Here is a 23,863-nt window from a genome sequence, read left to right on the forward strand (position 1 = left end):
TGGACAATATCATTAAATTTTTCATTTGTTTGATAAATTAACTGTTGAAATAAATATTGAAATATTCAAAACACCAAGGCGTTTTCACCTACATGCATTAACGTCCAAAGGCGCTTTAAATTTTAAACAATTTTTGGAACGGGTTTTCAATGCTCTTTAACGTTGTACTTAAACTGTGATTTTTTTTCGATCGTCACTGATTAAGTTTCATAGACGAAAAACAAAAACAGCGTACCAAATATTAAGTCGGGTATATCTGATAAGGTTTTAAATCATTGAGTTGATGTGACTGCTGGTGAACGTTTCGTTTCTAGTAGTATTCATCAAACCAGTAGCCAACAATTCTGTATTGACATGCACTATCATTTATGATTGATTGGTTGCTTTTTTGTGAATTAAAATTGAGAATGGAAATGGGGAATGTGTCAAAGAGACAACAACCCGAACATAGAAAAAAACAACAGCAGAAGGTCACCAACAGGTCTTTAATGTAGCGAGAAATTCCCGCACCCGGAGGCGTCCTTCAGCTGGCCCCTAAACAAATATATACTAGTTCAGTGATAATGAACGCCATTCTTATTTCCAAATTGTACACAAGAAACTAAAATTAAAATAATACAAGACTAACAAAGGCCAGAGGCTCCTGACTTGGGACAGGCTCAAAAATGCGACGGGGTTAAACATGTTTGTGAGGTCTGAACCCTCTCTAGCCAATATAGAAAAGTAAACGCATAACAATACGCACGTTAAAATTCAGTTGAAAAGAAGTCCGAGTCTGATATCAGAAGATGTAACCAAAGAAAATAAACAAAATGACAATAATACATAAATAACAACAGACTACTAGCAGTTAACTAACATGCCAGCTCCAGACTTCAATTAAACTGACTGAAAGATTATGAAATCATCATATGTAATAGGCACAATCCTTCCCGTTAGGGGTGTAGTATCATACCATCATAACATATATGAGAAGAACATAACCCGTGTCATGCCAACAACTGTTTGTTTAATAAATGTGTTTAGTTCCGATGCAAAGACCCTAGAAGTGAATCAATATTAATGCCAAAATATGCAATCTTTAATGACCTGACAACAGTATCGTAACTATATTCCTTCTTAATAAGTCTGTTCAAAGGTTTTGTTAGTTTCTGAGGTGAATACTGACACCTTTGTGCTTTATAAAGAATATTTCCATAAAAAATTGGATGTGAAATACCTGAACGTATAAGAAGTCTGCATGTTGAGCTATATTTACGAATGATGTCCTTATACCGATGATAAAATTAAGTAAATGTATACCTGTTTATTTGGTTATAGGATTTTGTTTTTTGTTTCTTCAATTTCCTTTTTGACTTGGCGTTGCAAATAATTGATTCGTGTCTTGTGTGGACGTTATGGGCGAGTGACATTATAAAACTGGTATATCTGGTAAAATTAAACCTGTTTTTTACTCGTCGTTCAAACATTTTTTATTCAAATGCAACGTGTTGTAATTCCATATTAATATAATAATTTGAATAACATAAAAGCAAATAAAGTGATTGAAAAATTACAAAACACTGCATGACATGCACATGAAAAATGCACTTGATATCAGTTTTATCTTTATATGTTTTAATTAGTTTTATTTTCACATGTTTTACATTTTGTTGGTTTGGATTTACATTTTGATCTATCAATTTTAATTTCCTGTAAACTCAATACATTCTAGAAAAAAATTTTGTTTAAAATGTTCATGTTAAAATGAAAACAAATCTTAACATAAAATATTACAGTTTAGATATTCAGAGCAGGTACATGCATTATGATATAATATGAAAAAAAATTAGTTTAAAACAAAACTGACACATTGTTTAATATTTTACCTTTACATAGAGGATTACTTTCGTTTTCATATGATTTAGAGATTTTTAAATACTAAGTAATTTTATCTCGCTGAAATACAAATTAACTGGAAAGCATTCCTCAGACTTTGCAAGAACCCACTGTCATTTTCAATGAAATAGTCATTCCAATTCATTCATTTTTTTAAATTGTCGTATTTTACTGTAGCTTTGTGTTATAAAAAATACCTTATCAGACAAACACATTTAAACATGTAACCATGAATATACACAAATATAGTGTGTGTTCCCTGAGTTTCATTTAATAACATTAATATATATATACAAAATACTATAACTTTACCGGCAAACTGAAACATTCAAAGTCACTTTTAAATAACAATGAAATTCAAGGTTAGTAATGAGGATATATATTGGTGTTTTTTCGTGGTTATTTGAAATTACGTATGTCACGTCATACTGAAACCCCAAAATTAAAAAATCATTGAATTGAAAAACTTTTTTTTTGTAAATGAGGTTAACGAAATATCGAAACATCAATTGAAACCTCACCTAAAAAATTCTTTGTGATTAATTCAAATCAAAAATATTCAAACTTAAAATCTTAAATGAATGGTATGAAAATATTTGACGTATGAAAACAAATAACATAAAGAATCTGTCTAAGTTAAATATATTCTTATCTTCAATAAATGGACTTCAAAATCGAAATTTAAAAACGATTTTTCTGTTTTGTGGAAAAGCACCTTTTCTTCTTATTCCCGGATAAGTACAATTCTTACACAATGATATCATTACATGTGAATTGATATCCTGCAAGTATCATGCTTTATCCTTAAATATAATGAAATTCCTGCAAGACCCCTATCGGAATAATTGAAAGCTTTTTTAAAATGTTTCATAAACCGTAATAGCATGGTGAAACATAGACATTTACCGAGCTGGAGCCGTCATCGGTATATAATACAATAGCAAATATCATGAAAGAAAAACTGCATTATTTATATAGTCATTCATGTGATCAATAAGTTGTTACATAGATAAAAATGAAAAGGAAATTATTGCAGGTTGTGAATAATGTAATGATAAAAATGTCAGTAATATACATGGGTATACTATGTACATAAAACGTTTTCATGCAAAAATGGGTATTAAGTGAAAGGCGGTAGTCACACTTCAGATGGTGTTGTAAGTTCCGAATGTTTTTCTGATGGTCCAGGACTAGGGTCAAATGCACTTTTACTTTTGTCAGATCCTTTTGTACCAGGATTCTCTGTAAAAAGAAAGAAGTCTTTAAATATAATGTTGGCAATATAAACATGATATTATTTTAATAATGAATTTCTGAGTTATCAAACTCTTTAGGAAATTCATGTTTTTAGTTGCGGTCATTTTTCTTCTCTAACTATATTTTATTAAAAAGAACTGTATTGAATTAGATATCAGGCTAAATCCTGTTTATATCCTCTCCAAGATTGTTGTCTTATTAGCATATACTGCACTTTTCCTTTTATTTGTGATTATAAATTTACACATATGATACTAATGTAGTGGTCACCGCACGTGTTATTGAAAACCACCCTTTGGCAGATGGCCAGGGACAAAATATTTTAGAAGCAAGTACGTAAAACCAAAAACAATCAAAATCCTTTACGGTCAACTGTTGTCTGAGGGTGTATGAATGCATTGTTTAAATTGCAAACTGTAAAAGTACAGAGCATGTATTATTAATATCAAAAAAGTACAACAAAGCACGAGCAACGGCACCAATACAGTTCAAGAAATTTCAATATTTGCTACCGAATTGGTATTTAGTTTTATTTGTAATCATTTGTATTCACTAAAATCATATGGGCATGACAAAACAATATGAATATTGGTAGAACTGTGGAGAGTTTAATGTAAATTATACAACAAACTTTATAATGAATAATATAACCATAATTAGAAATGGCATAAGATTGAACACATTGAGACATCTTTCATAGTTTGTGGAAAGAGATGGAGTTTTCAAATGAAATGATCACAGATATCTGACAAATAAGGATGACTGTTAGTCACGATGATTAAGTGAGAGATTATGTGTGAAGGTAAGAGGATGTCAAACAATTCATTGCTAGTTTTAACAGTATGTAATTAGTAAACATTACATTTGTTAGGTTTGTAGAATTCTTTGACTTACTCTTGCCCTATCGTATCTACTGAACTCCATTTCAAATGTGCATTATAAAGGATTAATGTTTTCGCAAATAATTATGTAGACTTTTCAAATACACTGAAATTTGTATAATTTTGGTATATTATTAGACGTTGCATTAACTAAATGTCTATTAGACGTGAAGTGCGCTCGTTAATAATGTTAAGAAGAAACTAATATGATGGTTGTCATTATATTTGTAACAAATTTCAGTGCAATCCTATTATAATATGCTATAATAATGCACATATTAAAATGAAGCACAAGTAGACACTCGATTATCAATCATTCGACTACCCTCCGAAGATTTTGCTTTCCTCTGCCTCGACTTCCGTGAAGGGATTGTGGGTAACGGATTGGAATCCTGACTGCCATATATTTTCTTCAGCTTTCTTTTCTTTGCTTTATCGTCTAGGGATTGTAATGTCGTCTTTTTACCGATCCAATGCCGGCTATCTGGTACTGTAATAGAGAATAGAAGCAATGTATGTAATGTCATGGTTATGAATAACTAAGTATAGATACTTAGTTACATTTTAGTTGAGATTTATATATCGACTTGCTACCACTCATAAAATAATCCCTTTCTTATCATATAGTTAAAAGACTTTTTTGTATTATTAGATCAATAAAATGTAATTTACCTTCTGTTAAAGGGTCACGTTTAAAAATGTCAGTATTATCAATACTTTTTCTGCCAAAATCTTTCCAAAATTTGTCTACATCTAATGGCGTTTTCAATATACCCTTCTTCTGAAGATCATCTGATAATCGCACCATCTGTGTAAAAGAAACGAATTAACTAAATACATCATTAACTATACAAAATTTATGAATATAGATCGTTACTCAATGTTACAAATGGTAAATTGTTGTTTATTAGTTGGATCTGCTTACCATTCCGGAGCACCTGAGATCACCCCTATTTTCTTGTGGGGCTCTTGATGTTTATTCTTCAGTTTTCTATGTTGTGTCATGTGTACTATTGTTTTTCTGTTTGTCTACTTTTATTTTGAGCCATGGCGTTGTTTTAGACTTATGAGTTTGACTGTACCTCTGGTATCTTTCGTCCCTCTTTTAAACAACTTTATAGTCAAAAGTTGATTTTCATTCGCAGGTGAAAATTTTCGTTTCTCAATGAAACAAAACTCATCAAACGCAAATCAAATGAACGAAAACAAGTGTTGCTTCATTTGTGTTTAAATCAGAACTCTGCGCAATCAATTTGAAATTTAATATTCAACACACTTGTTATATCGAATTATTTTTGGACGACCCCTGTAAAAGCAGTATATATTATACAAATGTTGCTCCAATCATTTTAGTCATTTCTTGTGTTCTAGTAAATGATGCAGTAGTTACGAAATTCAAATAAAAAATGGCAAGTAAAAAAAACCGAATATTCTGATTCGTCCAATGAAACGGAAACATTTAAACTGTTAAGAAAATATAAACAAAAATACCGAACTCCAATATAAAGTTCATAAAGACTAACAAAATCAAACTTATTCTACATCTATTAAAGGGACGAATGCAAAAATTCACTGTAACTGGCCTTATTTAAGTGACAAAAACAAAAACAAAAACACAATAAATTGATCGTTCTGTCCTTGTTCCATTTTTCGTTTTGAGTTTAGATTCAAGTGAAACATTATAGTACATGTAATAATATTCTCATACCTTAGAAAGATTGGACTTAGGCAGGTTTCTAACGTATTCACGATCGTGAACAAATTGTTCTTTTGGTCTTTTCACAATTTTATGTTTCTTCTTTCCCTAAAAATAACAAACAGAATAAGATATTGATATGTAAGTAACAACTTACATATCAATTTCGAAACAAATAACAAATATTATTTATTTTGTGGTCGTACTAGATGCACTAACTGCAATATTTTTCAATGCCATATGCTATTGTGATTATCCTTTTTTGATATATAAACAAAATGTTTATTAAAAAAATAAACAATTGAAAAAACAAAATCATCTCATTTATATCTTGCAGTGATGAGAAGAAAAGAAATTATAAAGAAAATTGTGTTTATTATTTTGTCTCTTTGTTTTTTTAATGGTGTTTTCTATATTTTTACGGCTTATGTTTGAATTGTGATATTTTGTAAAACAATATCATTCCTGAACTTGAAGTTTTAACCCAAAATGTAATCATGTATCTCTGATATTTCCAGAAATGTTGGGACTTCAAATCGGTGAAAAGAAGTGTTTTGGTAGTTATTATTTTGAATCTGTTTAGAGAATCTGGTAATTAAGAGCATGACATATTGTGTTTTGTAATTTTTAGAACTGAATTTAAACCCAAAATTTCACATGTGTAAACCTTTAGTTGCTCTCAGCATGTTAGATGTATTTCATTTTATTAACATCTTTTTAATAACATGTATGGTATATTGAGCGTTCTTGCATTTTCTTGCATATTTTGGTGAAAATATTTAATTCTTGACGGTTTGAAGTATTCGTGGTTATATTTCTATTGTTATTTTCATCTTTCAAATGATATATGATAGCTTTTTATTCAATCATTTATTGTTTTGTCACTTTTTATATCTCATCAAACGGAGTAAGCCTGCGTTCCGAAAGTTACTTGTAAGTGCTATTTAAAAAAACATATTTCAAACCTCTTCCTCTAACTGTTTTAGTCTTTCTTCAAACTCTTCATCGCGCTTTCTTTGTTGATCTCTCTGTTTTTCTACTTTTGTATTCAGTTCTTTTATGTACTTATCGTATTTGTCCATTTGTTCTCTAGCTACTGCTTCTATTCGTATTGTCCGATTCTATAATAAAAAGTTATTATAGTAAATTCAAACAAAACTTATCACTTTATATACCGCATACATATCACGGTGGTCAGTTCATACAGTTTTACAAAAATCAATTCGTTACCTAAATGAGTAGTTGTATGAAATGAATATTATTATTCTAAAACTAATCGATTACTAAAGATTAACGATTCGCAAATGTTGTAATTCGAACAGCGTGTAGGATGAGTGCGTCGCTCATTGCGCGTTAGAGAAACAATGCAATAACTTTTTGATGTATCCGTAGGGGACCTGTTAAACGGCAGGAATCATAACCCTATTAAATATACCCCTATTTTCCAGTGGAAATCAATATTTCAGATCCTTTATCCTGGGCTACCCTACTTTGTAGACCATGCTTATTCTATTGATTGGTGATGTGTTCTCTTCCTGATTACGCATGATGTATGAGCCAGTGTATGTTAAATAAGCAACATTGAATTAGTAAATCCTTTATGACACAAGCGTTATGCAAGAAATAAAACTTTACATACATATCTACTTATCAGATGTAAGTCATAATTAACTACAATTATAAAATTCGTGTATATAAAACGATTCTAAAAACAGAACTGTAACCATACGTTAACTTTACAAAGCCTCGACGTAAATGTTATAACACAAGAATTCTTTTTAAAATATAAAAAGCACATATATTAATGTTATCAACATAGACAAATAACATAACAATTGTGTTAACGGTTCTTAACAAATGCTCTTAAATTATGGTAAAATACACAAACTAGGAGATGTGGAATGATATCAAATGAGACAACTATCCACCAATTTAAGGTTCAAATACAGTGAATATATATACTTTTTTTGTTTTGGGGTATTTATACATTAAGACAATCAATCGATATCTGTATGTAATTGGCATTGCACAAGGTCGGGATTTTCTCAAACTGTTAATGAAATCTTTACACTAGTGGTTATTGGCCTTCAAACAGCTGTCAGTAACGCGAGTACTTATTGGTGTCTTTAAAGTTGTAGATATGCAAAAATACCCTTCCATGTCCGATCTATATTTGTGGTTCTTTTTTTCCGTTGTTTAGATCTAATGAGTTAAGCCCTTTTCTTTAAATTATTTTTATAGTTTGTTCATATCGTGTACAGTTACACCAATGTGCCAGATAAAGGGAGGTTTGGGTGCCTGCTAACGTGCTCAATCTCGCCACATTCCATTTTTTGCCAGTACTTTCATGTGTTTTTTTTACATACTATCAGGCCGTTGGTTTTCCCGTTTGAATTGTTTTACATTTGTCATTGCGGGGCCTGATATGGCTGACTATGCTGTATGGGTTTTGTTTATTGTTAAAAGCCATATGGTGACATATAGATGTTAATGTATATTTCATTCATTTACAAGTATTTCTAGTATACCACATTTGATGTTCGTACTGTTGAGATCTGAGAGCACTTGTATGTTTTGACTGCTAGTTCAAAGTGGATATAAGCATTGATATGCAGCCGTACGGCTTTTAACAATGAGAAACCCCATACCATAAAGTCGGCTATAAAAGGCCCCGACATAAATAAAAAAGATATGAAACAAAACACATGAAGAAATCAACGGCCTAACATATAATAAAGTATACAACAAAAACAAATATTACACAGATGAACCAACAAAATACAGGCTCCCGACTTGAAACAAACACATACAGAATGTGGCACAGTTAAACATTTTTAAAGGCGCCAGTTCTGCTCTAATGTTGAAAACTGGTGTATCACTTCAACAAACTATAAAATTATTTGAAGAGAAGAAAACGTTTAACAACAGACAAGACGTAGCAGGAAATTTATAAATTACACTAAAGAAAAATGACACGGAGTACAGATCTGAAAGGTCAAAGCTAATAACAATTAAAAGAAAAGTATAATGTATCTAAGACTAAAAAAGCAATCAGTACAATAATCAGAGAAAAACATGACCTTGTGCTTAGCCAAAATATGGATATCGAAAGATTATAAAACCGTGATTGTGCATATGTGTAGGACGATAATGCTTAGTACGGTTTTAATATAAACAAATCAATATCTATACCAATTAAAACAAAGTGCAAGCATAAAAAGTATCGCTAAAAAATCAACATCACATGAACCAAATGATATGTTGCAAATTTGAAAGCCAACACCTTGTATCAAAAGACTAACGCAAAACTTACAGGCTTTGATAATCTAACTGGCTAAAGTAAAAATAGAAATGCGTTTAATTGAAGCTACAATTTTCAACATTACAGCAATAATTACTCTATAATAACCCGTGTGTTTAGTTCTCTATTGCCAGTGCATATTATACTAAAAAATACTTTCAAGTGATGCCCTAAACTATTCAGGTTTCTATCAGTCCTACCGTGACACATTGTTTTATTTGTTGGAATTCAAGTCTGGTGAAAAACATTGCGTATTTTTTCTGTCCATATTTTTTTTTACCACACAGAAATAAGCATAACAATACTTAACATCATGTTATGGTGACGTATAGTTTGACAGTTTATTTAGATGAGTTAAGATATTGTTATGCGAATGTATCAGTTGGTCATATTTTACTTCATCAATCTGATAAGTTGGCGAACATAAACCCAGTAGTCAGACTTTTTATTGAAAATAAGTTGATATGTTTAAATTATAAGCTAACTGTTTGCAAAACTTTGAATTTTTCGAAAAACTGAGTATTTTCTACCACAAGAATAATTTAACGTGTCTAGATTAGCCAAAACTGTTTTGGAATTTTGGTTTTCAGTGAGCACCAACTTCGAACTTCATTTGATCTTTTTAAAGGCAAATTCACTGATGAGTATTAAGTAGACGAAACGAACGTCTTAATCCCGGTATCTACGATGAGGTTATCTACATCAACATGAAATCATTTAAGGTCATATTTCCTTGATAGTCAGTAAACGAACAATAGTCTACATATTTTGGATGAAATAGCACCACTACACTTTAAAACTGGCTGATGCATTTATTCCCTTTCTATTATTTGGTAATTTAGTTTATGTACAAATGGCCCGAGATAATCTTTGTTCAAAGTTTACATCCATTTCTTATCCATCCAATGTGAATAGTGATCATTGTCATTGTGAATGTTTTATTTGGAGAGCGAACGAAATATAAACGGAGTTGGGTAAAATCAAATCCTATGATTCATATGTTACCTCAGTTTTGAATCGTGTATCCAGATGCTCTCCCCACTCTTTCGATTTTGCAAAACGCTTTGGTTTTCCTTTTTCTTTCTTTCGTTGTGGTCCTCTATCAGTGAATGGTGGCTTCTGACGATCACCTTGATAAACCTTCTGCAAATATAATTAAACATGACAAAATTAATTATTATAATAGGCGTTGATACCAATGTTTACGATTTGTTTTTTTTTTATCAAAACGTTATTTATATTATTCTAATTGATATAAATCAAGGCAACAGTAGTGTACCGCTGTTCAAAACTCATAAATCCATGGACAAAAAACAAAATCGGGGTAACAAACTAAAACTGAGGGAAACGCATTAAATATAAGAGGAGAACAACGACACAACATTAAAATGTAACATTAATATTAGAAGAAAACTAAAAATTATTCTTACCCCTTCCTGTATAGGTTCGTACAAACTTAGAATACTGGGAAAGCTGGATGTGGTTCTAAGTTTGATACTGGCTCTACTTAGTCTGGACAAAGATGAAAATCTATCTGTTCCATGACTGTAGGTTGAGTTGACAGAAAAGGATCCTGATACTGTGCTGGCTACTGTTAGACGACCGTCACCCTCTGTACTTCCGAAGCTATTGTGACTGTTGTGGAGTGGCTGAAATAATTCATAGGTAATTAGAAATCATTTGCATTTGAATATATGATGCAGATTAATACAGAATTGCAATGAAAAGTAAAATCACAAACATACTGACTTACCAGAAAAATTCAAAAAAAGTTTTAAAGTAGCACTAGCTGTCAAATACATGTTAATTGATTTGACTTAAACTCTTATATTTGATTTATATCCATGTAAAACATTTATCCAAATTATAAAAAGTTTCAATTTACAGAGCATGGGCTAAAAAAATGTGTAGCTTCATTTCGTGTAAATTTTAATCTTCATGCCATCTAATTAACTATCGTGTTGACGTCCTAAGACCTCCAATGGTCATATACGTGATATAAGCATAAATATAGATAGAAATATAAATAGAAAGCGAACTCTTGCAATTGGATTTGTTGAATTTCATATTATAGATTTAAAAAATAGTTAGTAAAATTGAGAATTGAAATGGGGAATGTGTCAAAGGGACAACAACCCGACCGTAGAAAAAAACAACAGCAGAAGGTCACCAACAGGTCTTCAATGTAGCGAGAAATTCCCGCACCCCGAGGCGTCCTTCAGCTGGCCCCATAACAAATATATACTAGTTCAGTGATAATGAACGCCATACTTATTTCCAAATTGTACACAAGAAACTAAAATAAAAATAATACAAGACTAGCAAAGACCAGAGGTCCTGACTTGGGACAGGCGCAAAAATTCGGCGGGGTTAAACATGTTTGTGAGATCTCAACCCTCCCCCTATACCTATAGCCAATGTAGAAAAGTAAACGCATAACAATACGCACATTAAAATCTTTGTTTTACCTGTATAAGAATGCTTTTTGAGGATAGAAACATTCAACATTGTTTTCCTTTAAATAACAGAACACGCACAATGCATGCGTTATCCATCTCTTATGTTATAAATTGAACTTCACATAAATGCGGTTTCAATGAGGTTTTCAATAGCTACAAGTGGTATTTTAAACCAGCAGTTTTATGAATATTCTATTTATAAAGTTTTAAGGGTTGTCTTTAAATTCTTTCATTTTAGCTGTATTGGTTTATCTTTAAGTGTTTATGTTTTAAGCACCTTTGTTCTGTAATTTTGGTTTATTGTACGCTTCCGTATGTTCCTGATGTTACACCACCAATAGGAAATAAAAGGAGGAATGTCTAATTATTAGAGAATACATTTCAAAACTAGAGATCTTGAATTTGTGTCGCAGGGTAGCAGCCCCATTTAAATATACACTACATCTCTTTTCATGTATGCTGGATTAGACAGCATGAATATTGTGAATCAAAATAACGCTGTTTTGCATTCTTTCATTAATGAAACTAAATTGTGACTGTTCTAAATTGTTACACAATTTTTGATAAATATTTCTAAAATTTAATATAAAAAATTGTTATTTTTAGTGTGTGTTCTCTTCAATTGCTAACCGAGTTACTGGCCCGACCTTGGAAACTTGAATTTAAATTTACGGAGGAAAAAAGTAGAAACTCACAAGAGAATTACTTATTCAAAAGAGTATTACTTGCTATATTGAATTTTACCGGAAACATTAAAAATATCAAAGTCTAAGATCCTATGCCATGTCACATCGATTGTGTAATTACGATTATTGTGTCGGCGTTTTCTTCCAACTAAGAACTTTGTGACAAACATTATAATGTATAAATATGTATCAGGTAACACTAGTTTAACTTGTCAACGCACCTGATGTGACTTCATCTGTATACAATATCCACTTTTCCATACTCGCTCTGCCTCATAATTTATGAGTTAAAATTTATATATGAATCTACACGTTTGCATTATTCACAGACAGTGCATAAAAAATGATCATATTTCAATTTGGAACAACTTGGTCAATGAGAAAAGAAAATGCATTTGAATTTTTTTTTACGAAACCTGACTTATCTAAATTATGAATGCTTCATCGCTCCAACAAGCCATCAGAACTAAACTTTTATAAAGCAATGATTTCAAAAACTCTTCACGTGTCAAATTTTATGAATGGACATTTAAAGCTGGAGTTCACTCTTTCATTTTTTAAGATTGTTTTAGGTATCATTGTAAAAAAGATCAATATCAAATAACAAACTAATTCTTCTATACAATTTGACTTTCTTAATTTTATTTAATAAATTGAACAACGGTGCATGTGTACTTAACAATGCACTGATTACAATGTGGTTTTTTTTTTAAATGGAGTATCGGACCGGATTTTGAGTTATAGTTGTATTAGTTTCTTCGATTTAAGAAATATGAAATATAAGCCGCCATCTATGCTGTCGAAATAGGTCCAATATTTTCTAATTTGATGTCAAATTTCAGTATTTTTCAAAATTTAGAAGTTTTAGTTTCTTTTTGGTAAGTGTTAAAGCTAATGAATCATAGGATACTCGAAATAATAGAAAAATAAAATATGATTTTTAGGGTTTCAATCATTAATGAGATTCAAACAGTAAATTTTGGAAATAATTATTCCATTTAAGCAGCCATTTTGGTTCAATCTTGTCAAAATAAGCTTAGAAACATCGATATTCTACCTCATTTGATATGTATTCGTGTGACCTTCAATGCCATCTAATTAACTATCGTGTTGACGTCCTAAGACCTCCAATGGTCATATACGTGATATAAGCATAAATATAGATAGAAATATAAATAGAAAGCGAACTCTTGCAATTGGATTTGTTGAATTTCATATTATAGATTTAAAAAATAGTTAGTAAAATTGAGAATTGAAATGGGGAATGTGTCAAAGGGACAACAACCCGACCGTAGAAAAAAACAACAGCAGAAGGTCACCAACAGGTCTTCAATGTAGCGAGAAATTCCCGCACCCCGAGGCGTCCTTCAGCTGGCCCCATAACAAATATATACTAGTTCAGTGATAATGAACGCCATACTTATTTCCAAATTGTACACAAGAAACTAAAATAAAAATAATACAAGACTAGCAAAGACCAGAGGTCCTGACTTGGGACAGGCGCAAAAATTCGGCGGGGTTAAACATGTTTGTGAGATCTCAACCCTCCCCCTATACCTATAGCCAATGTAGAAAAGTAAACGCATAACAATACGCACATTAAAATCTTTGTTTTACCTGTATAAGAATGCTTTTTGAGGATAGAAACATTCAACATTGTTTTCCTTTAAATAACAGAACACGCACAATGCATGCGTTATCCATCTCTTATGTTATAAATTGAACTTCACATAAATGCGGTTTCAATGAGGTTTTCAATAGCTACAAGTGGTATTTTAAACCAGCAGTTTTATGAATATTCTATTTATAAAGTTTTAAGGGTTGTCTTTAAATTCTTTCATTTTAGCTGTATTGGTTTATCTTTAAGTGTTTATGTTTTAAGCACCTTTGTTCTGTAATTTTGGTTTATTGTACGCTTCCGTATGTTCCTGATGTTACACCACCAATAGGAAATAAAAGGAGGAATGTCTAATTATTAGAGAATACATTTCAAAACTAGAGATCTTGAATTTGTGTCGCAGGGTAGCAGCCCCATTTAAATATACACTACATCTCTTTTCATGTATGCTGGATTAGACAGCATGAATATTGTGAATCAAAATAACGCTGTTTTGCATTCTTTCATTAATGAAACTAAATTGTGACTGTTCTAAATTGTTACACAATTTTTGATAAATATTTCTAAAATTTAATATAAAAAATTGTTATTTTTAGTGTGTGTTCTCTTCAATTGCTAACCGAGTTACTGGCCCGACCTTGGAAACTTGAATTTAAATTTACGGAGGAAAAAAGTAGAAACTCACAAGAGAATTACTTATTCAAAAGAGTATTACTTGCTATATTGAATTTTACCGGAAACATTAAAAATATCAAAGTCTAAGATCCTATGCCATGTCACATCGATTGTGTAATTACGATTATTGTGTCGGCGTTTTCTTCCAACTAAGAACTTTGTGACAAACATTATAATGTATAAATATGTATCAGGTAACACTAGTTTAACTTGTCAACGCACCTGATGTGACTTCATCTGTATACAATATCCACTTTTCCATACTCGCTCTGCCTCATAATTTATGAGTTAAAATTTATATATGAATCTACACGTTTGCATTATTCACAGACAGTGCATAAAAAATGATCATATTTCAATTTGGAACAACTTGGTCAATGAGAAAAGAAAATGCATTTGAATTTTTTTTTACGAAACCTGACTTATCTAAATTATGAATGCTTCATCGCTCCAACAAGCCATCAGAACTAAACTTTTATAAAGCAATGATTTCAAAAACTCTTCACGTGTCAAATTTTATGAATGGACATTTAAAGCTGGAGTTCACTCTTTCATTTTTTAAGATTGTTTTAGGTATCATTGTAAAAAAGATCAATATCAAATAACAAACTAATTCTTCTATACAATTTGACTTTCTTAATTTTATTTAATAAATTGAACAACGGTGCATGTGTACTTAACAATGCACTGATTACAATGTGGTTTTTTTTTTAAATGGAGTATCGGACCGGATTTTGAGTTATAGTTGTATTAGTTTCTTCGATTTAAGAAATATGAAATATAAGCCGCCATCTATGCTGTCGAAATAGGTCCAATATTTTCTAATTTGATGTCAAATTTCAGTATTTTTCAAAATTTAGAAGTTTTAGTTTCTTTTTGGTAAGTGTTAAAGCTAATGAATCATAGGATACTCGAAATAATAGAAAAATAAAATATGATTTTTAGGGTTTCAATCATTAATGAGATTCAAACAGTAAATTTTGGAAATAATTATTCCATTTAAGCAGCCATTTTGGTTCAATCTTGTCAAAATAAGCTTAGAAACATCGATATTCTACCTCATTTGATATGTATTCGTGTGACCTTCAATTCAACCTTTTAACTAGAGATGGATATGCATAAATTAGGCGTGTTAAGTTATTAAAAAGAAAAGAGTGCCGACCTTGAAAATGAAACAAGAGTAGTTCATTCGTTTGATGAATTCGATCAGCAAAAAAACACTTCTTAAACGAATAAAACCGATGATTAATATATTGTTAATGTGTGTGATATGAAATCACACATATCTAGAAAATTTAATTGCACAGGTTCGCAATATATTCGTGTTTATATGGAGTAAAATAACAGTCGGCAATTTTCGAAAGTCACCTCGATGATAAATCAGAGGCGTCTATACTAAAATACACACAAAATTTCTGATACATATTATCAAGTATCTGCATCGTAAATTGTTTATTTTATACTTTTTATAATTTGGATATTTGCTTTGGTTTGTTATAAATAAAAAATTAGAGAATTTGAATCAAATAGGTGAACATGGATGTGACAGCTGATGCCACCTTAAAAGTTACAATATATTATCAAATGTCCCTCAGGTTGTATATATTCATGGTATATTTGAAATCTAACTTTTGGGAGTTTTTGAAAATCGGCAATGATGAAAATATTGCATTTTTTTATTTTGAATTATGAGTTTTCTGAGGAACAAAACTTTACTTTTGTTCTATAATCAACAGATGAGTTCAAAGTTATAATACATGAATGTTTACATGAATTGAAACAGCAGCGGCTAACTTAATTGAATGTCTGAGAATCAAACTCAATCACATGAAGGATTTGGGATACCCACGGTAGTTAATAGAACATAATTACTTTGAATATCAAAAGACTTGTTCGAAACGTAAAAAGAAAAAAAAGCTTTAAAAAATAACCTTCATAATATAATGAATCTATTTTTTTGTTCAATTATCCAAATAAATTGTATAAGATGTACTAATATGAATACTAAACGTGTCTACTTACTTAAATTTGCATCACTTCTATGAAACTTGTACAAGGTTAATGTGTCTCTCGAATCATAACTCTTATACTAGACTTGATTCACACAAAGGTTAATATGACGGCTAGGTCATTACAATTCATTAGACAATTAGGTAAATGTGAATGATTTGTGAAATACTATCCTATTTAGAATAAAGTCAGTTATATGGAACGAGGACAATAAAGAATAGTGTCAAGACTGGATTTAAGTGGACTCATGTACTCCTGTGGGTTTCCTGTTTAGTACCATGACTTTTTTTGTGTTTCTTGTAAAGATCCAATATGCTGTTCACTAATAAGCTAAGCATATGAAATAAAAGTTCCAAATTTGCTTCATCATTTCCTTTACATTACTCAAGTATTATGTTAGAAACTTAACTAGTTTTGCTGAACATATCGTAAAAAAAAGCCAAAGTGTTGATAACGTGTTTAATTTTGTGTAATGGACCTGAAAAATTAGAAGGTATTGTTGTTATATCTCTTTGGAAAGTTGTTTACGGTTAGTTTCCAGAATTATATGTACTGATACTGGATATAGGCTCAAGAGCTAGAAATCTTGCTTTTTATCATATCGAAATATGGAATTAGATTTCAACTTAACGATTGTTTTAATTATTGGCATTGTTCAGACATATTGTTTCTTCTATTGGACACTCCTTTTCCAAATATCTTTAATTTGATGAACAAAAAAAGAGCATTTTTAATTTTCTTATTTATTAGTGTCTGTTTTGGTTTTATGAAACTACGATGAATTATTATTTTATAGGAAACATATGTATCTGCAGAGTTAATTTTCCTTCCAAAACATCGTATTATATGTTAAAAAAAGGAAATGGTCTAGTTGGCAAATCTCGTTTTTGAATATTCAGTTCTATATAGTGATCGGATCTTTATGTAATAATGAACGATATATGACAGTTGAAATATTATACAGATTTAGCTTGCCAATTTTTATGATTGACTTATTTAAACTATCAAAGAAGGAAACGAGATAAGGTTACACTGTACATAAGATAAGTACGAATATCATAGTGTCTAGTATACTATTGTAGGTATTGGTTCCTTAAATCACGTCATACATTATGCATTCCTATACATAATGGTCTTAAAAAGGAGGGTATGGAATCATTTTCCTCTAAAAGAGATAGGTTATGATATGTGTCAAATTTGCTCTAATGTTTGGCCGATTTTTTAAATTTTGATTTCGATTCCAATCTAATACAATAGGAGATATAACGTCACGACAAATATAACGTTATAATGTAATAGAAAGCATTAAAAATAAATCTTAAATATTTTTCCTTAAGCTTTTTTAAACCAAACCCAGGTTTTGTTGTTGTTGATAAATTTCCTAAAATTAAGTAGTTCTTATTAAGAAACTGCCTCGGTCAATTGATTACCAACAGAGAGAAAGAGAAATCCAAGAACAAAGTATATTCCGTAGTATAGGCTGAAATGGCTAAAAAACAAAAAATATTTGGCAAAGATAAAAATAGTTTATCAGACAAAGAAGCAAAACACATTTAAATACGCCAACAGAACGTGGACTTTTTGGTGAACATGAATATTTTTTAAGTTGTTTATGATAAAAATAAGAAGATGTGCGGCAACTTATGATACCACTTACCATTAGAGACCAAATGTTTAGGAAATAAAATAACTCAAACAACAAAAAAACAAATTTTATATGATATACAGCCAACAAATCGACAACCAAAGAGTTGCAGACTTCTGACTTGGAACAGTTACATACTAATTTTATCAGAGTTAAACATATTTGCGGGCTACAAACTCCAACCTTAACCTGAGACAGCTGTAAAACAACACAACATAAGAACAAACTGAAAAATCATATAAAAGAGGCTGTAATCATCACATCCAAAACAAATAAAGACACAAAGTACCAATCTCAGTTATTGGTAGCTAGAACATTCCCAATAAAAGTTAATACAAATAACGTATCCAAACTAGACTTAGCTAGAGTATTTATCATTGATTGATCAACATGTATATGATGTATATAAAATTTTATATGACGATGCAAATCATGGTAAAATTAATTGGGCATCTAATGTGCGTGATTTTTTATTTAGTCTTGGAATGAATCATATTTGGATTAATCAGAATAATATTGATATATCGTTTGATGTTATAAAGACACGCATTAAAGACCAATATCTACAAAAATGGTCAGCAGATATATGTGACTGTGAGAAATTAAGTGTGTATAGTAGCATAAAGTTTGATTTTTGTCTTGAAAATTATTTTGGCTACATTAATAATAGTAACATTCTTACAAAACTACGAAGTGGTACATTGAAACTTAATGTTGAAGTTGGTCGCTTCTCTGATATACCAAGAGAAATGCGTCTTTGTGTATGTTGTAATATGCAATGTGTTGAGAACGAATTTCATTTTGTATTAGTATGTCCAGCATATAGGGCAATTAGAATATTGTTTTTGCCACGCTATTATTGTTCATTGCCTACTATTTTTAAACTATCTTGTTTGTTGAAAGCTAATTCTAGATCTCTAACAATTAAGCTCTGTAACTATTTAAAGAGTGCATGGAAAGCTAGATCTGATATTATTGGTTAGCTACATTATGTATGTTATTATTGTATTGTTCTCTGTTACCAGTCTTTTGTCACATTATGTATATATTATGTATTGCCATAGCATGTTCTATATGCTTTTGCAAATAAAATTCATTCATTCATTCAACAGTTGTGTTTACCACGATGTTTATGTACAGCCGTAGGTGTAATTAAATTCCTCATAGGATCTAAATAATCTTTACTAAAATTAATAAATGTTTTGGATTATAAACTACATTGGATTTTAACAAACTTGAATAAACAATCGATCAGCTCTCTAAGGTGTCAGAAATTGTGACAGGCAGCAACAATCGACGACCACTAAGTTCATGTTTGTGAACTTGGACAGTAACATACAGATAGTGGCGGGTTCAAACATATGTTGGGTGGCTCATCCCGGCCCCTAATGATAAGAGTGTGTTGAATTCCCCAAACATTGATATATAAGTATGTATTCAGAACCGACGTTGACGATATTTAGATTGTGACTTTATTTCATGATTACATTTTACATTTAAATAGTTTTTTTTCATCTTTCTTTTGTGACCAAAGATTTAAAATCAGCCTTGCTTAACTGAAACAAAAACTTATGAATCTGCCGGTCACTACAAGACGAATTATTTTCCCATCTATTGTGATAAACATCGGAGTTTTTATTTAAAATAGTAAAAAAATGTAGGGTAATGTCGCCAACGTCTATCAATAGTTTTCAGTCGATACAGAGGAACATATCTTAATAAAACTTACGGGGAGAATGGTTTTAAGATAGTTCTGTTTGGGACTTCGCATGAGATATTGATAAGTCGGATAAGGTCCTTAAGCTGTGTCTTTCATGTAAGTTTAACAGGGGGTCTGTATACTTATATTTCTGTGTATCGCTTGATAAGTGACCTAAGACAAATACAGTTTTTTTTTCAAAATCAAGTGAAAATATTACTTAAATGCTATAGACTTGTCATTTTTTTTAAATCATGTTACTTTGGCCACAGAGGATACAACGTAAATGTTATAGATGTGTGGTTAAATTGGTTACATATTTAATTTGGTCACTAAAAGAACAAAACAATCTATATCTGATTCTTAAGATTAAATTTAAATGATTAAATACCAATTGGAAATTAATACGATTCTTTTAAAAATTGCATAAGAAGCTAAACTTATATACGTTGACCTACTATGGCTAAATATTATTGACCAAATATTATTGTCCATTCTAGTTGATAAAAAATCAAAATAAAGTATGAAGACAAAGGCAGTTTAAGAAATTACCTTCTTCTTAAAAAACAGAAACAGAAAACGTTAAATCGACTATAAATGATATATTGAATTATAAAAAGACTATATTGATGTATGGTTACGTCGTTGCTATTATTGGTAAATATTTGCATCGAAGATTATGAATTAAGTAATCTTAATAATTTAAATTGCTAATTTCAAATAACTATAAAGAATTCAATTTCAATAAGTCAACTTTTCAGTATTGCATATGATGTTAGGAATTTTAGGGATTTTTTAATTTTTTAAAATTTTTATTAAAAAATCTACTTCGATGGCATCATTGAGAATCTAATTTTTGTTGTTCTTTTTATCTTTCAATATATCAAACGAAGCATTATCTGTTGGATCTTTTTTGCTTAAAGTAAAGTCGATGTTTATAGTGGTAATTCATTTTTGGACCTTGTTGATAGAAATACTCATAAATATCTCCATACTAAGTTTAAGTGGTAAAGGGTTAATTTCCCCTTACTGTTTTTCATACTCAGGGCATTTTCAAAACGTCCTTGTTTAGTCCTTGTGTAAATTTTGAGGATGTATATTTCTAAACAGAGCACGAAATAATAAATGCCCGAGGGAACCCAATAACGCAATTTCACATATTTTAGCAAATTTTAGTTTAAATTCCTCAAATGTATTGGTAGAACATCCGGTACCAGTATCAACACTATCTTATAAGTAAATGTTTTCTTTCTGATACAAATTAGTTCATGTTCGTCACAGACATCCTTCGGTGCCTACTTTTACAAAATTATGTTAATCTGACATTTTGTATCAAAAAACCTTCAAAAGTAATACAAAGACATGAAAATCATTGTTATTCGTAATATAAAAAATTGTTGAAACATGGCTTAATGGCGTGATATACACTCTTTAATTTACAACTTTAATATTTTGACTGACAATTGGATTTGTATGCCCTTGTTTGCAGATACGTCTCACATTCCAATTGAACATGTACTTTCACCCATGACTTTTGACGAATTATTGCATTTTGTATTTTTTTAATGTTCTAGTCGCGTATATAATTAAAACATTACTATAATTTTTTAAATATTTTCCTCGATTTTGTCCAAAAAAAAATCAAACAAATTTGACAAAGTTAGAAAGTAAAATAGATGATAATAATTTAAGTGTTACAAGGTTTGTATTTTGTATGAACACACAATGAACTTTAAGGTTGATGTGTGATTATTCTTTGAAACAATATTGCTTGCTCTTTTTACCACTTTTATCGATTTGAAATTAATGTAAAATAAAAAGAGGGTTCTTTTTAATCTATCATACTGTACCTTTATTCAATGTTCGAGATAAAAAAAAAATCATAAAAGGAAGGGAAAAACCAAAGTATCAACGAGCAATATCAAAAATATAAATTTGGATGCGTCCAAAGCAATGTCTGACCTTCAGACGGAACGTATGCACTCAAAACTGCAAGGATTTATAACTAACTGAAGACGAGAGGAGATATATGAATATTGGAACATCAGAGAAAATTGTTCAAATAAGGTCAACTTTGCATGAGACAGTTTGAACCTTAATTTCTTGATAATTTTAAAGTTTTCCATAATAAAGGACTAGTTTACCTCCGATATAGGTTAATTTACATAAGTCAGACATATGACTAGAGATTTTTCTTCACAGTTTATAAACTAAAGCAGTTGGTTTTTATAACAGATATTTAATAGTCTTAGCTAGATCTTTTCGCCGTTTGTCCCCATTCTGAATGATAATTAACTCGGAGCATTGTACTTTCGATTATTATAATTAAAGTTGCCCGAGTACAAATTGTAAAATGCGCCGAAATGAACCAGACATGCAGTCATATGTCTATAAAATTAGTTGAAAAAGAGGGACGAAAGATACCAAAGGGACAGTCGAACTCATAAATCTAAAATAAACTGACAAACGCCATGGGTAAAAATGAAGAAAAAAAACAGACAAACAATAGTTCACATGACACAACAAAGAAAACTAGAGAATAAGCAACACGAAACCCACCAAAAACTAGGGGTGATATCGGGTGCTGCGGAAGGGTAAGCATATTCTGCTCTACATGTGGTACCCGTCGTGTTGCTTATGTGATAGCAAATCCGGTAAATAGTTTTTTTTTTTTAAATCTGCCATTTAATAGGGGAAATAGTCATCTATGAAATGAGTATTATTCTTTCTAAAAAAATAATATATGACGTTTATGAAACTATAATCATGAAGAAAAAACTTACCTGCCGAGACACTTCGACTGACGACATGTTGGTTTAATATCTAGTACGACTGGCTATTCTTTTAAAAAATCACATTTTCTGCAAAAAAAATAGTTCCAAACTTTAAAAGCAATGGTTTTCCTCACAAGTAATACATGTACGTGATGTTTATGTTCATCAGAAATATTTAGGATTAAATTATTATATACGATTAATATTCGGATTTAATAATTCCATTGATATACAAACTTCAGTATGGCTTACGTTACTAGAGAGCTTTTAATGCTTTCTCTAATGAACCATTTTATTTTTATTGTTCTACTGAACACAACTATAGAGAATCATTTAAATTTTCACGATTCATTCGGTTATATTGTAATGCTTTATGGTTTTTTAAAAACTACCTTCACTACAACTTATTTTATTTAAACAATAATTAATTATCTAAGATCACCTGACTATGTCGGTCATTTCTGGAAAACAAAGACATAAAAACTCAGATGACGTGACGTGAGGCTAAACATCAATCAATCAGCTTGCGTTATTGTTACTGGCACGGAACATCGTCATCATCATCAACACACACGTCATCATTACAGAATTATATGACTTTTCAAGCTTTCTTTTTCGCTTTCTCCACTTTTTACCTATGAAAGCTAGTTATATATTCTATAAACTGTTTGCTTTATATGCATGTCCATTATATCATAAATACTATTTTTTGTAATATTATATTATATTATGGAGAAGACTTTATAGGTATGATTTACTTGTGTCTAATCCATTTTGCTTTAATTCATTTAATAAAATATGCTTAAACTATATCAGCCAGAGCTACTAAGTAGAAATATTTTAATCGCTTGTAGCCTAGTTATCTTCTTGTTTGAAATCGTACTGCAGTTTAAGGGAATGCCGATGATGCTTTCAACCGCTCAAACAAACTCAATTCAGATTTTCTATTAACATCTTCTATTCTTTTAATCGTGCAAACTTAAAAATTAGGTTGTTAAAGAGGTATGAAATTATAATTATATCAGTCTAAATATAGTTTTTAAATTTAAAATGTCATTTTACCTTTTTGATGGGTAAAATCAATTCCTTGTTCTTGACAGTCCTCGCAACCCTCTAGATAAAACATTGGAACATCATATATGTTGCTTCATGTTAAATCCACACAAACTGAAGTAGCTGTCTGGAAACTAACATGATATGGTGCATTGTAAGTAAAGTCCCAACTGGTGGTCACTAACACAGCTCGATCAACAAGATAATAGCGAAACTCACGCCTGGTTAGAA

General features: G+C 30.6%; 1 protein-coding gene across 3 annotated transcripts; it reads right to left on the bottom strand.

Annotated features, from left to right (window-relative positions):
• Positions 1 to 1,461: 1,461 nt before the first annotated feature.
• LOC134706679 (uncharacterized) lies at positions 1,462 to 22,777 on the bottom strand. Of its 3 annotated transcripts, none has more exons than XR_010105646.1 (9): positions 22,589 to 22,777; positions 10,444 to 10,662; positions 10,019 to 10,156; positions 9,026 to 9,046; positions 6,678 to 6,833; positions 5,725 to 5,820; positions 4,689 to 4,824; positions 4,030 to 4,506; positions 1,462 to 3,120 (listed from the first exon to the last, which is right to left on the bottom strand). XR_010105646.1 is itself a non-coding variant. In XM_063565835.1 (9 exons), exons 1-9 carry the CDS (start codon positions 22,613 to 22,615, stop codon positions 3,017 to 3,019), a joined length of 1,062 nt encoding a protein of 353 aa, XP_063421905.1. In that variant the 5' UTR covers positions 22,616 to 22,777; the 3' UTR covers positions 1,462 to 3,016. The 3 variants fall into 3 exon arrangements, 2 of the variants coding, with proteins under 2 accessions (XP_063421905.1, XP_063421906.1); XM_063565835.1 differs by having other exon boundaries at positions 4,342 to 4,506; XM_063565836.1 differs by lacking the exon at positions 9,026 to 9,046 and having other exon boundaries at positions 1,463 to 3,120; positions 4,342 to 4,506; positions 22,589 to 22,766.
• Positions 22,778 to 23,863: the final 1,086 nt, after the last annotated feature.

Source organism: Mytilus trossulus, chromosome 2, assembly GCF_036588685.1.
Source record: "Mytilus trossulus isolate FHL-02 chromosome 2, PNRI_Mtr1.1.1.hap1, whole genome shotgun sequence".
Taxonomy (NCBI): Eukaryota; Metazoa; Mollusca; class Bivalvia; order Mytilida; family Mytilidae; genus Mytilus; species Mytilus trossulus.